Here is a 15127-nt window from a genome sequence, read left to right as displayed (position 1 = left end):
ACGGGGAAGAAAAAACCGCTTGTATTTCTTCGTGCCTTCCGGGCTGTGTCCGTCTCTTTAAGTCGAAAAGATAACAGCAGCAACAAAACTGTCGGCCTGAAATCTCACAGTGGCGCTTTGAGGTTTATAAGCACATAGATAATCTTGTCAAACAAGGGCATGTAAAAAACAAAACAAAAACTCAACCATTCTAATCCAAGGGAGCGAGGGGGGGGTCACAACAGTTACTTCTGAGAGTAAGTGTCTAGCATATTAGAGGAGGGGAATGTTGGCAGATTGCCAAATTCTTCCCTTTCCTTGTCCCCTCTGACATTTGAGGCCCGGACTTATCAAAAAAAAAAAAAAAAAATTAATGACATTTCTAGAGCTATTGGTCTGAACTACGAGTGTATGCCCAGAGATCACAGCTTAGAAAGCCCCCCGACTGTTCATGTTTTTTTCTAGTCCTACAGAATTGGCTTTATTTCCTTTCTCCCTGACCAGCTGCTCTTCTTCTATTTCCTTCTTTTTGTGTGTGTGGGGTGGGGGGAAGAAATGGGAGTTTGTTCATCCCCTTAATAGGGATTTAGCAACAGTGGAGGGGACAAATTAAAAAATGGATGATTTTGCTTAGTAAGCCATCATAACTGTTCTTAGACCGCAGGTAAAAACTGGCCTATTTAAATGATCTTCCAAATTCACTTTGCAGAAACCGGAAAAAGTATTCTCTCCAATTTGTTTTTTTTTTTTTTAACAAAAAATATAGGATTTTATTTATTTATGAAGGAATGCGTGCTGAGCTTCCACTGTAGCCTGAAATGACACAGCCCAGGGCTTACCACCTCAGGAAGAACTAAGCCAATACTAAGATTTATGTGATGACTGCAAAGAATTCTAGTTGCCTTCATATTGCCGGCTTCATTAGAACGGTCTCGTTTTGAGAGGTTAGATTAGAACTAGGGAACCTATGGTCCTCAAGATGTACTAGAGCTTTCATAAATAAGTGATGGCTGGGGCTGATGGAACATGGAATTGCAACATGTCATGGCAAGGTGGATGGCAGAGGAGGAATTAGTGCAGAGGGAGCAGTGATGTCTATGTATGGCACTGTCTCCATTGTGTCGGATTTCTGGGAAGAGAGTCAAGCATCATGATGGACCGAAAGATTTAGCTATTGGGTATACTGAGATAAACAGGGTTATGTGCTTCGTACACAAACACACACATTTGTCTGTGTTACCTTGTACAAATAAAGTTTATAAAAGATGCAACAACCCTTTTCAGCTACTGTAACAGAAATAGCTAAAATGGCAGTATAAAGGGCACTGCCTTGTTACATTGATAAAATAAATGAAACTAAGGCGGTCAGCTCAAATCAATTTTTAAAAAAGCATCCGCGGCTCTTACATGTATATTTCTTCACCGATACTTTCTGGCGTTGAGCTTTTCTGTCAAGTAACACATAAACATATATTCCATGAATATGCTGTGTTTTTGTTTCAAGTTCTGGTACATATTCTACGGATCGTCTCCATTTTCTTTTCCATTCGATTATAGAAGGAAGGGGAATAGTCTTCTGGCAGGTCCAAAACCATTTTTTTTGGGGGGGGGATTTTTTAAATGGGTGCCAGGAATAGGCAGCGCCAAGACAAAAACGGATTCAATTAGAATAAAAACAAACCAGTAGCACAACAGGTAGTCATCCCAAGTTTTTAATATATATATATTTCTGTTGTTGCATTAAAGTGTGCAACTTTTAACAGGACCTTTGGGGAGAGGGGTGAACATCTATATTCTTGTTGTTATTGTTATAGCCCAGAACTTATAATAAATTGCTTTTCTGATCATTTTTGTGCAACTCTTAATTTACATTCTCACATTCTGTTAAGGTTGAGATTCTGTGCTGGTTGCAAATTGGATGCCCAGAAATGGGAGGCAGAAACTCTAACCCCACCTTGATCTTGTATAATGTAAGATGGGAAAGAGAGAAAGTTGGACAGGTTTTCAAGAATTTGTTATTGTATCTTACTATGTTAAATAATATAATTACTATCCAAGTTTCTCATATTATGCCAAACAAAATTGAGGAGTTATTTTGACCTTCTATGTTGTCCAAGTATTGAAGCAGCGTAATTATATGGAAAAGGCTACCTCAAATTGTGGATGAGAGAGACCTAACAAACTGGAATATGGTGCATTAGCTAAATTAGAAATTTAAGTAACTAGGTAAGATCAAACAGGAGAATTAGCAAGTAAAAATTTATTGAATAAATATAATGCTGTCTTGTGGTCCACCCTTACCGCTAAGACATTCTTTGAATAGTATGTGTCCATTACAAGCATGGCTGGTTTATTTGGCTAAGGGGACAATGGAATCTTGCTGAGACTAGCAGAATTATGACAAGATTGCTGTGACTTCTGGCATTTGACAAGGAGAAAGATACCATCATTGTCTAATATCAGATAAATCAAGAAGTCAGCAAACCTTGGATCAAACATTTAGCATACAAGCTTCATGAACTGTATATTGTATACAGTTGTATATTAACATTGTATATATTATTAACGGGATTGAATCAAGATCACATGAAGGGTTAGTATTACTTTATAATGCCTTGGTTAAGGCCACACTTGGAATGTTGCTTCCAGTTTTGGTCGCCACAATATAAAAAAGATGTTGAGACTTTAGAAAGAGTGCAGAGAAGAGCAACAAAGATGATTAGGGAACTGGAGGCTAAAACACATAAAGAACGGTTGCTGGAATTGGGTATGTCTACTTTTATGAAAGGAAGGACTAGGGGAGACAAGACAGCAGCGTTCCAATGCCTAAGGACTGCCACCAAAGAAGAGGGAGTCAAGCCATTTTCCAAAGCACCTGTAGGCAGGACAAGAAGCAATGGATAAAAACTAATCAAGGAGAGAAGCAACCTAGAATTAAGAAGAAATTTCCTGACAGGACAATTAATCAGTGGAACAGCTTGCCTTCAGAATTAGTGGGGACTCCATTTTAAGTTTTAAAGAAGAGACTAGACAGCCATTTGTCTAAAATGGGATAGGCCTCCTGCTTGAGCAGAAGGTTGGACTAGAAGACCTCCAAGGTCCTTCCAACTCCTGTTATTCTGATTCTCATTAACATACATAATGGTACTATGTAAATAATGCACTGGTGAAAAAGGTAAACATTTACAATCCATTCATTTCACTGTTATTTTTTTTAGGTGCATTACAAAAAATATTGTTCCATATTCACATGCTGTTCAAAAATGATTTTTGTAAATTGTGTATGTCATAGATTAAGTACAAAATACACACTGCTTGAATTTAATAATCAGTTGGCTATGATGCCATGATTCCAGTTATTTTTATGAAGAATATTAATATTCAGTGATTAGCAAACTCATACATTTGTAGATGCTTTTTTTCCTTGTCATTTTTTGAGGTTTGTTTCTTGTTTCCATTCAGAATCAGCAGTTGATATTTCATAGAACTGTCCGAAATTCATCAAAAATGAAATTAGGCACGTGGGCCTCGACCACCTAAGGAAAAAAAGAGCTCATTATTCTTGTTAAATATTTCTTTTTTTACTTTTTAAATGTTCTTATTAAAGTTAATTGTAGGGTAAAATATAAATAAAACAAAAAACTAAGAAAGAAAGAAAAGTGCAGAAAGAAGCAAAAAGGGAAGAGAAAAAATATTGATTTTCAAGTTTTTTTCAGTGCAGTAAAATATAAAAAAAGTTCCAGCCTCAATCTTTTGCTTTATATTTCCAAATGTTTCAAACTATTTCTATATTTGTGACATTGGCTTTCTGAAGAGAAGCACTTAGGCATGAAGTGGGAAACTGCAACTGTACAAGAATCATTAAGACAAATCTACACTTAATTCATTTAGTTTTGGCTAAGCTTGCCATTGCAGGTCAAATTTTATTTTCAAAAAAAAAGATGAGCCTTGTTCCAAATTAATGGTGAAGTAAGTTATTCAGAGTGTGATGTCCGAATTCCAAGCAAGCCAGACTTGCAAAGCAAACTGCTCAATTATTCTTTTATAGGAATCTCAGCTGTGGCTGCCTTTTAAAACCAGAATTATCAGAAATGATCTTCCTAGAGGAAATGATCTGGGAGTTGAGGTCCACATATCTTAAAAGTTGCCAAATTTGGGAAACACCGCTCCATAGCATATCTAAGGATGATCTGAGAAATACAGGCAAAAATTCTGGGTACTTTTGTCCATTCATTACATTGGACTCATTCTCAAAAAATCTTGTTATACTCACCCTTCTTGGTAATTTTGTGTAACGAACATAATCTTCTAAAAAAAGCAGGGCGCCCACAACATCTGCTGGCATTTCCGGGACCTTCTGGCTGTAAATAGGCACAAAACCACAATACAAAATGTTTTTAATTTTGGTACATCTCTGATGGGCCAGCTACAAAACACATCAATGTTTTAGGAAAACACCTCTCACCTCCATATAGGTTCAGCTTAATTGAAGGATGATTTAGAATGGAGCCATTTTGTGTCACAGCACAGCAGACACAGAACCTAGCTGAGGACTGTCTGATCTCCCCATAGCACTTATTTTAAGAGGGATTAAACCTGGTAAATTATCTAATATGTATAAAGGTATGCCAAATGAATGTTGGAAGTTTAAAAGCAAAGAAGGGACTTTTTAATCATCTATGGTGGACATGTGATAAAGCAAAAAAATAAAATAAAAAATAAAATTGGAGTATGATTCATATTTTAATACAGAAAATTTTGAAAACGAAGATAAAGGTGAAACCAGATTTTTTTTCTTTTGGGCCTAATGGAAAAAGACTTAGAGAAAAAATTTGGAACTTTGTTACTATATATGTTGAGAGCAGCAAAACCAGGGGTGGGATTGAAAAATTTAACAACCGATTCACTGCCCGGTTGCTGGGTGGGCGTAGCCATGGGGGCATGGCCTACTCAGCCTCCTGCACCATGGGGGGGGGTGTTTTCGCCCTCCTGAGGCTCCGCAGCCTTTCCTTGAGCCTCCAGGAGGGTGAAAAGAACCTCCCCCGGGCTCTGGAGGCCAGAAATTGGCTCGTTCCCGGACTTCTGGTAGGCCTGATTTTTGTCCTCCTGAGGCTTTCCTTGAGCCTCCAGGAGGGCGAAAATGGCCTCCCCCAGGCTCCGGAGGCCAGAAACGGGCCCATTTCCAGACTTCCAATAGGCCCATTTTTCGCCCTCCCAGAGCCTCCATGTGGTTCCTGCACTTATCTCACATCCAAAACAGGCTACGTAGAGACTCCTGGGAGGGGCGGGGTGGGTAGGGTCAGACAGTCCTTGTAACTACCAGTTCAGTGAACCAGATTAAAATTAACATCCGGTTTGCCAGAACCGGTCCAAACTGGCTGAATCCCACCCCTGAGGAAGACTATTGTATGCACAAAAACGGAAGGACACTTCGATTCCTACCATGGACAAATGGTTGCAGAAGTTGATGGAGTTGGCAGAAATGGCAAAATTTGACTATTTTGACTAAAGAAAAGAATATAAGTACTTTTGTTTCCACATAAAGACCGCTTCTGAACTTTGTGCTTGAAGTGGAAAAGAATGAAACTTTGATTTTGGGTTTTACCGATTAGACTGATAGATCCTTATAGAAATGGCTTGTTCATACTATTATGAAAAAGCAAAAAGCTGTGATTTGATGTTAATGCCTTATTTTACTGCAACAGGAGAGAGTCAGAAGTCAATGCTTCTTTTTCCTAATCCTTCCTCACTTCTCTTCCCCCTCTCCCTCTCCACTGCTTTCCTATTTACTTTCGTATTTTGTATCTTATTTTATCTTATAACTCAATAAAAATATTAAACCATGAAAGCTGGTAAGTATTTGACCGGGAGACAAATCCCAGGCCTCTTAAGCTAGACAGGAATTTTAAAAAGTGCTGGTGCTACAAGTTCCGTCAAGGACAGGATTTACACACTTTCAATATGTAGTTTGACTGACTAGCTTAACACATCATGTGAACTCATACTGCTTGTGATTTGTTATCTAAACTGTGCCTTGAGATTATGTGAATTTAGCCATTGACAAAAAAGGAACGTTATGGGTAGGATTATTGATGTACATCTTAGCAAATAGATGGGGAAGAAATGGAGGTAGTGACAGACTTTATTTTCCTGGGCTCCAAGATCACCGCAGATGGGGACTACAGCCAAGAAATTAAAAGACGCTTGCTCCTGGGGAGGAAAGCCATGGCAAATCTAGACAGCATACTAAAAAGCAGAGACCTCACCCTGCCAACAAAAGTACGTATAGTCAAGGCTATGGTTTTCCCAGTTGCAATGTCTGGCTGTGGAAGTTGGACCATAAGAAAGGCTGAGCGCCAAAGAATTGAGGCCTTTGAACTATGGTGCTAGAGAAAACTCCTGCAAGTCCCTTGGACTGCAAGGCGATCAAACCGGTCACTTCTAGAGGAGATCAACCCTGATTGCTCTTTAGAAGGCCAGATCCTGAAGATGAAACTCAAATACTTTGGCCATCTAATGAGAAGGAAGTACTCACTGGAGAAGAGCCTAATGTTGGGAAAGATTGAGGGCAAAAGAAGAAAGGGACAGCAGAGAATGAGGTGGCTGGATGGAGTCACTGAAGCAGTAGACGTGAGCTTAAATGGGCTCCAGAGGATGGTAGAGGACTGGAAGGAACATTGTCCATGGGGTTGTGATGGGTCGGATATGACTTTGCAATTAACAACAAAATTGATGTACAGTTCTGTGCCTCTTTGGGTGACCACATTTCAAACAGGTTTAAAGAGAATTGGAAACAATTTTAGAAAAGGGACAAGGGAGCCACCAATGATCCAACTTTTAATTTTATTGAAGATGGGGAAATTATTTATTTATTTATTTATTTATTTATTTATTTATTTATTTATTTATTTATTTATTTATTTATTTAAAATTTATATACCGCCCTTCTCCCTGAGGACTCAGGGCGGTGTACAGCCAGAATTAAAAAAACATAAAATACAAATATTAAAAAACAATTAAAATATATATAAATTTGGCCCAAAATTAAAAATACAAACCAATTTAAAACATTTAAAATTTCTTCTTAAGCCAGCCCGGTTTGCTGGAAAAAGTGGGTTTTAAGGGCACGGCGGAAGGCACTAAGGTCTTGGATTCTCCTTATCTCTGGGGGCAACTGATTCCAGAGGGTAGGTGCCCCCACAGAGAAGGCCCTCCCCCTGGGGGTCACCAGCCTACATTGATTGGCTGATGGCACCCTGAGGAGGCCCTCTCTGTGGGAGCGCACGGGACGATGGGAGGTCGTCGGTAGCAGCAGGCGGTCTCGAAGATAGCTAGGCCCGATGCCATGGAGCGCTTTAAAGGTGATAATCTTTGAATGTTAGTAAGCTACAACTTTCAGAATCCCGAATCATTAGCCAACTTGCATTGTTGCAAGCTGTAACTTAACAACATCCAAAAGCCAGATGTTCTCCACCCTCTACTGAGCAGCTCATGTCTTCTTAATCATGGAGAGTAACACTCAACTCAGAAATTCAAATTAAAACTTCCTGGATAATGGCCATTTGAAGGGGAATCTAATCCTCCTAATGTATTTGATTCAGCTGCTGTGTTGCTAAGGGAAGTTAGCGCGAGGGCTTTGTGAAGGAAAAGTTGGTACCTGGTGCACTGTTCCATTGTGGAGCGAACAAACTGACCGATCAGACCCAGAAATTGTTCAGTGTAGCGTGAGTGAAACTGCTTCAGCAAGGTCAGGAGTCCCAGCACCAGAGGTGGCCAGTCAATGGGATCGGCTGGCTTTCGACACACCATCCCTGAAGGAAAACAAAACCTAACCTAATACATTTCCTCATAGTTTGGGGGGAAGGTTGCTGCATAAGAAGACACAGCTGGTGGCATCAATTCAAAATACTATGGAAAATTTGTGTTACATGGTGGAGAAAAAGTGGAGAAATGAATTCTCTTTGTAGTATTTACCCTGGATTATAGTCCACCTTAATATTTGCAAGTTGCATCTAAGGAACAGTTCACTGCCCAAGGACAAAAATCCTCAAAAAGGAATTTAAACAGAATTTGTATATGAAAGGTTTCCCCTGTCCAGTTGTATCCAACTCAGGTGTTTGTGTGTGCTCATCTCCATTTCTTAGCAGATGGAGCCAACTACGCACACACACACAATATGTACATATATTTATAGATATACACTTATCTATCCTGATGGGCAAAAGACCCATATGCATATAACTATAAAACTAGATAGATAGATATAAATTGATATATTGATCTATATAAATGTATATATAAAATATTCAATATGTGTATATCGAAATGTAAGGCATACCCCAAGGAAAAGTAAATCTTCATAGTCATTCAAATTATATCTTATTTAGGGTTCCTCTATTTTGCTCTAAAATTCCAACTATCTTTGATCATCTCACCAGAACTCATAAGAATTATAGGACAAATTTAGAGCAATTAAACTCTGTGCAATTCTATCTGCAAGGAAATTTGAGTGCTAGTAATTTTGCTAGAGTGAAAATATTTTCCTAATCACCTACGCTTAAAGTTAAAGGATGCAGAATAATTATACTATACCTGAGTTTTTACTGTACTGAAGTTTTGGCAACTGAGAAATCAGGAACAGAAAATTCACAATGGGGAAATATGGCAATCGTTTTGTTGTAATGTAGATCTGGGAAAGAACATTTTGAAGAAAAGAATGTATTATTTTTTTTTAAAAAAAAAACAGATTATTTTACAATCCCCGCTTTAGACAGCAAAGCAGTGAAATTCATATATAACTTTTTTTTAAAAAAAATCACTTAAAAGAACTGAAGAAAAAGATTATGCTGTGCTAAATCAATGAAAAGAACAGAGGGAGGAAAAATAAATCTATTAAAAAAAGAAAATAATAGGATAGTTCTACAGTTGAAAAAATGGATAGACCATCAGGTTAAGGATCAGATAAGTTTTTTCTGAAGATGCTGTTTAATTAAGTTACCTTAACTAAAGAAGCCTTTTCTATCCACAACCTCTGAATGTTGGATGGAGCTTTTGAAATAAAGCTTGACGTGATGACAAATACATTATCTATTTCTGTTTGCATTGCTGGCCCACTGTTTCTATGCTGTCCAGAGTTGTTGCACGGTTGGGTGATAAATTTAAACAAATAAACAAATAAATATTTCCCCCCCATCTCTCTCCCCCTCCAATCTAAGATCTGCTGCCTCCTTTTCCAATAAATGAATTCTTTTCCTGCCTGCTTCACATAGTTTTTTCACAGTTAAAACAGAACGGAGACCTTTTAGCAGGGTGGATAAAAATCGATTAAAAAAAATAATAATTAAAAAATTGGATTTTTAAAATTTAAATTGGATTTTTAAAATTTAAATCGGATTTTTTTTTATTTTTATCAAATTTATTTTAATAAAATGCTTTTGGAGTAAAAAATTATCTAATGATAGTTTTCTATTTAAGATACATTGATAATTTAGTTTATTCAGCATGGAATAGAGCCATGATGGCGAACCTATGGCACGTTTCCCACAGGTGGCACGTGGAGCCATATTGGTGGGCACACGAGCAGTGCCCTAACTCAGCTCCAGTGCGCAAGCGTGTGCCAGCCAGCTAATTTTCGAACCTTCCGGGCCCACGGGAAGTCAGGAAACAGGCTGTTTCCGGCCTCCGGAAGGCTTCTGGTGGAGGGGGGGATGGAAAGGCCGTTTTTGCCCTCCCCAGGCTCCTAGAAAGACTCTGGACCCAGGGAAGAGCGAAAAATGGGCCTTCCGGTCCCACTGGAAGTCAGGAAACGAGCTGTTTCTGGCTTCCAAAGAGCCTTCAGGGGGGTGGGCAAGGCCGTTCCAAGAAAGCCTCTGGAATCTGGGGAGGGCAAAAAACAGGCCTACAGTGCCTACCGTGCCATCGTGTGCCAAAAGTGGGGGGAGCACGGGGGAGGGATCGTGCGCACATGCACGGGGGGCAGGGCACATTAAATTATGGGTGTGGGCACACGTGCGTGCGACCCCCCCACGTTCCCCACGCTTTTGGCATGTGATGGCAAAAAGGTTAGCCATTTTTTAAAAAAAATTGATTTATATGCCGCCCTTCTCCGGAGACTCAGGGCGGCTTACAATGCGCTAAGCAATAGCCTTCATACTTTTGTATATTTATACAAAGTCAGCTTATTGCCCCCACAAACTGGGTCCTCAATTTACCCACCTTAGAAAGGATGGAAGGCTGTGTCGACCTTGAGCCTGGTGAGAATTGAACTCGCAGTAATTGCAGGCAGCTGGATGTTAAATGCTGCCTTAGGAGGCATTAACCTCCTACGCCACTCAGGCTCCTACTCAGCCATCACTGGAATAGAGCTTAGTTATGAAGCACAAGAGTGTATATTCTGCAATATTGGGACTGTCGGTGAGTCAACAGCAGGTTGAGGAAGAGCTGCTGCAGGACAGAGATGACAGTTGCTCTTTCAAAATTATGATTTAAATTGAGTTGATTTAAATCAACTCCACCCTGCCTCTTAGTAAAGATGGTGTCTCATAGGTTAGAAAGTCCTGCTGATTAAACAGGCCAGTGATTGGTGCAACACATTGGGATGGCACCAAGGGCTGAGATAGCTTAATAAGGAAAATGGCCTCACCTTATTCAGTGGATTATGGATGCCAGCAGCCTCCAGGTAAGCAGTAATTTCATACAGCAGGGTGTTATCTTCTTTGGGACAAGGCAAAGAAGGATCTTGATAGTGAGCCTCTATATCAGCCAGGATTGCTCTACAAGAGGAAAAGGAACAGCAGAGCAGCTTTAGACCAACCTATTTCGGTATTCTATGTCCCGCAGTAATTAGAATGGAATTTTAAAGCCCAAATATTTGAGAGGACAGCAATCTCACCACCCAATTACTCTCACCCTCCTACCCTTCCACAACAGCCTGAAGTTGTGGGTGCTCCAACACTGGAGGTTTTCAAGAAGAAATTGGACAATCTGAAATGGTACAGGAACTCCTGCCTGAGCAGGCGGCTTGGAGTAGAACAGTGGTCACCAACTGGTGGTCCGCGAGAAAATTTTGGTGGTCCGCAGAAAAATTAATTTCATTTTTTATATTGCACTAAATCAGGGATCTTCAAACTACGGGCCCTGGGACAGATATGTGCAATGAACGTTTGTGTTGCTGCAGAGTGTCTCCCACTTTGGGTTTTTTTTGTGCGGGTCGGAGGCGGGGAGAAATTCTGACTTGGGGTCTGTTTCAGCCTCCTGGTGCAGGGCTTTGGGCAAAAGCTGGAGGGAAGTGCTGCTGGTGGCAAAGAGCCGGAGGGCCTCGTTCCAGTGGGACTGCATCATGGCCTGGAACTGGCTCACCATCTCAGCCTGCTGAGCCTCCAGGTGCTGGTACCTGGCCTTGCACTCCCGCAGGTCTTCCCTCTGCTTGGAAAGCCTATGCTCGTAGTCCTCAGTGAGGTGCTTCTGCTGAGCCTCCTTCTCGGTCAGATCCAATTTGAACTGAGCCAGTTGTTTTGCCAATTCTTTCTCATGGTAGCTGCTTAGTTCCAACAACTGCTTCCTGTTAGGGCCCTAAGAAGCCCAGGAGGGCAGGGGAGGAGTGGTGGGAGGGGAGGGGCGAGTAGAGGCTGGCGAGGCGCCCCTCAACATGAATGACATTGAGTTGGCCACGCCCACCCAGTCACATGACCACCTAGCCAAGCCGATCCAGATGGTCATTAGGCAGATCATATTAATGGTCCGTGGGATTTAAAATTATGAATTTAGTGGTCCCCGAGGTCCGAAAAGTTGGTGATCCCTGGACTAGAAGATCTCTAAAATCCCTTCCAACTCTGTTATTCTGACCTGCACTCCGGAGAGGCTGGACGAATGACCTCCCAGAGCCTACAAACTCTTACATTCTGTAATTCTATCAATATTTATATCAAACCTAGTAACTCTCTGCTCTGTTCCAGGGTGTTAATGTTATTGTAATTAATACTAATAACATTAATTACATTATTAGTATTATTACAATATAATTATTTTTTCACTTGGTTTTATAATCTGTAAGACGCCCAGAGTTACTCTGTAGAGGAGATGCATGGCATAGAAATGTAATCAATCAATCAATATAACATTAAAATAACCCACGGCCTGGGAATAACTAGGCCTGGGAACCAGATAAGGAATTTTATGCTGGAAGTAGCTGCTTCATTGACGGCAGACTTCACCTCAAACCCCCTCAAATGGTTTATTTTATTATTCTATTATTTTACCTATGTTCTATTTACAAGTTTTTTTCATTTCTCTTCCTTTTTACCATTATAAGCTATCTACAGCACCCCCACGGTGAGATAGACCACAACTAAATTTAACTTTGTTAGTACAGTGGTCTAAAGCACCTTGTTATTAAGACCAGCTGCCTGCAATTACTGCAGGTTCAAATCTCGCCAGGCTCAAGGTTGACTCAGCCTTCCATCCTTTCTAAGGTAGGTAAATTGAGGACCCAGTTGTGGGGGCAATAAGCTGACTTTGTATAAATATACAAAAGGATGAAGGCTATTGCTTAGCGCATTGTAAGCCGCCCTGAGTCTCCGGAGAAGGGCGGCATATAAATCAAATTAAAAAAAAAAAAAACCACTACCAAACAAATAAACCCCCTTTTCTATTTCCCCCCAGCAGCTGCTATTTATAGATTTGTAAGCTTATGATTCTGGAGCTTGGAAAGGGTCAATGAGATGAATAGCCATTCACACTTAATCCTCCCAAAATGGGCCTGGATTTCTTTCAAAACCAAATTGATGGTCATGGTTACAATTAAGGGCCAAATAAAGAATTGGGACCACTTAGCTTGGATGAACATAAATCTGGATCAGATTTCAGGATTCCAAACATTGGAATGGATAATTGCTTCCTGCTACCACAATCCATAAATGACTAGAGACTAATTTCACAATCTTTGTGATGCAACCTATTCTTTTTTGAACCCATGGCTCTCCCCAAATTTGCTTAGCATTCTGGGTTGAGAGGAACATCCCAAATTGTAGATGTTTCCTTTTGACGCAGGTGGATTTGAAAAGCTATTATGATTTATGTTACCATCCCAGGATATGAGAAGCTATTATCGTCACTGTTGCCATCCCAGTGACACAAGCTGGTCCCCAGGAAGCTTGCAGTCTTACTTGTTAAGGTTCTCCAGGGCAGCTGCTAAATGCTTGGAGTCGAATCTGCAGGAATAGTTAAGTTCGTTGCCTATTTGGCGTCTTAAAATCTGCATCTGGCCAACCTAGGGAGGAGACGATGAGAATTAAAAGACCCCCAAAATGAAAACGAATGAATAGGAGTAAGTACAATTTATTGCCTAAAACATCCTGGTTTTTATATGGACACTGAGGATTACCAATGAAAAGTTACCATTAACTTTTCCTCATGAGGATTTTCCCAAGACATCCCAGATGTAGTGATCCTACAACTTTGTCAGAGTAGTGATTTAAGAGCTGACCAGCTGCTGCAATGATAGGAATGAGTCAGCAAGGTTTTTGGCTGTTATCCCTTTAAGAACCTGTATAATAAGAGGAGGCCCTGTTAGGGCGTCTTTCTCTCACCATGTTTTCCCTGCTGTAATTGCTGATTGCTTGACCTATATATAGTATATATTCTTTTGTAGATAGAACCACTATTATATGACAAACCTGTTTGCTGTTATTGTTCCTGGGTTGTCTCATGTAGTAAAGCTGTGCACACTCTGACAAACTTCCAGAATTCCTATTCATTCAAGAAAGGGTAATGTAGGAAAGAGCACCCTAATTCTCTACGTTATGATTCAGAAGACTCAACTAACTTATAAGAGAATTGCTCCCAAGAAAATAAGCCCTTTGTCTCCTTAAGGACAGCATGTGATTCTGACATTAATGGAACCTCAGCTAACTTAGTTGTTTTCTTATAGCAATCAAAACTTCAGGTTTTACCCTCCTGTTAAAGAACAACATGGCTGTTGCATTTTATTTACCTACATATCCATATCTTTCCAATTTCCTGATCTAGACAAAAGCCTGGGATTTTCTGATAGCCTCCCACCCCAAAATTAACCAGGTCCAACTCTGTTTAGCTTTTTCAGCATCAGAGTGTCAGGCCAGGAAGCCATCTTTTGTATTAGGCCTTCAGACCTGCTATGTTTACTACTGTGGGAAATTGGGAGGGGGGAATTGTATGGAGCATGGGTGATATATATAGTCATAATAACATTCCTTTCTCAAGAAGTCAAGGACAACTTGCCCTGCACCTGGAAGGCTGGAACTGGGAGGCAGTTCTCCAGTTGGAACGATGTTTGATTGGGCCATGTGATGGACTTGTGGGTATTGGGCAGGGACTTGAACATTTCTTTGGGTGGGGAAAACCTGGAAACTTTCAGATTTGGGTTTTCCCAGATATGCCAATATGACATCTCTAATAGAGTGTAATTTTAAGGGAACTCAAGCCTCAGAGTTTTCTTTCATTGGGGGCGTTACTTGGAACCCTGACATTGAGATTGTGAGGACATCCAAGTTTTCAGAGACTTGAGATCCAGGTGGATTCTGCTGGTAAAGTACAGCTCCCAAACTTCTCTCAGCTGGAAGGTCACCAGATGTTCCCTCCCTCATGACTGATATAGCCAAAGTACCTTCATAATTGTATCCAGGTAGGCAGCCCAGATCTTCTGTGTTTTGGTAATTGCTGTAGAGTAGACTCTATTACAATTGGCTGCAACGGAACATTGAGAGAAAAATAAGTTTCAGAAGTGTCATCCCATCCCTCTCTTTAGGATTATTATTCTGTGTCCTCCACCTCATAAAATTACAGTACAGGTAGTCCTTGATTTATAACAGTTCCTTTAATGGCTGTTCAAAGTTACAACGGCACTGAAAAATGCAACTTATGACCGTTTTTTCAAAGTTACGACCTTTGCAGCATCCTCATAATCATGTGATTGAAATTCAGACGCTTGGCAACTGGTTCATACTTATGACCGTTGCTGTGTCTCAAGGTTGTGTGATCCCCTTTGGCGACTTTTGAAGGCAAAGTCAATGGGGAAGCCAGATTCACTTCACAACCGGGTTACTAACTTATCAACTTCAATGTTTCACTTAATGACTGTGGCAAGAAAGGTTGTAAAATGGGGCAAAGGTCA

The 15127-nt window shown here is 40.4% G+C and overlaps 1 protein-coding gene across 2 annotated transcripts in view; it reads right to left on the bottom strand.

Moving 5' to 3' along the window:
* Positions 1-1674: 1674 nt before the first annotated feature.
* The window catches only part of WASHC5 (WASH complex subunit 5), a 41936-nt gene continuing 28483 nt past the window's right edge, over positions 1675-15127 (bottom strand). For both annotated transcript variants that reach the window (XM_070940332.1, XM_070940334.1), the window contains 7 exons: positions 14621-14700; positions 13143-13246; positions 10622-10751; positions 8572-8668; positions 7637-7790; positions 4253-4340; positions 1675-3515 (listed from right to left, as the gene is read on the bottom strand). In XM_070940332.1, coding sequence (XP_070796433.1) covers positions 3459-3515; positions 4253-4340; positions 7637-7790; positions 8572-8668; positions 10622-10751; positions 13143-13246; positions 14621-14700 — 710 coding nt within the window. In that variant the 3' untranslated portion in view covers positions 1675-3458. The remainder of the gene's footprint in view (positions 3516-4252; positions 4341-7636; positions 7791-8571; positions 8669-10621; positions 10752-13142; positions 13247-14620; positions 14701-15127) is intronic.

Source organism: Pituophis catenifer, unplaced genomic scaffold (assembly GCF_029215685.1).
Source record: "Pituophis catenifer annectens isolate HBS135680 unplaced genomic scaffold, rPitCat1.0.hap2 SCAF_3, whole genome shotgun sequence".
Taxonomy (NCBI): Eukaryota; Metazoa; Chordata; class Lepidosauria; order Squamata; family Colubridae; genus Pituophis; species Pituophis catenifer.
This window is presented reverse-complemented; position numbering and strand designations above follow the sequence as displayed.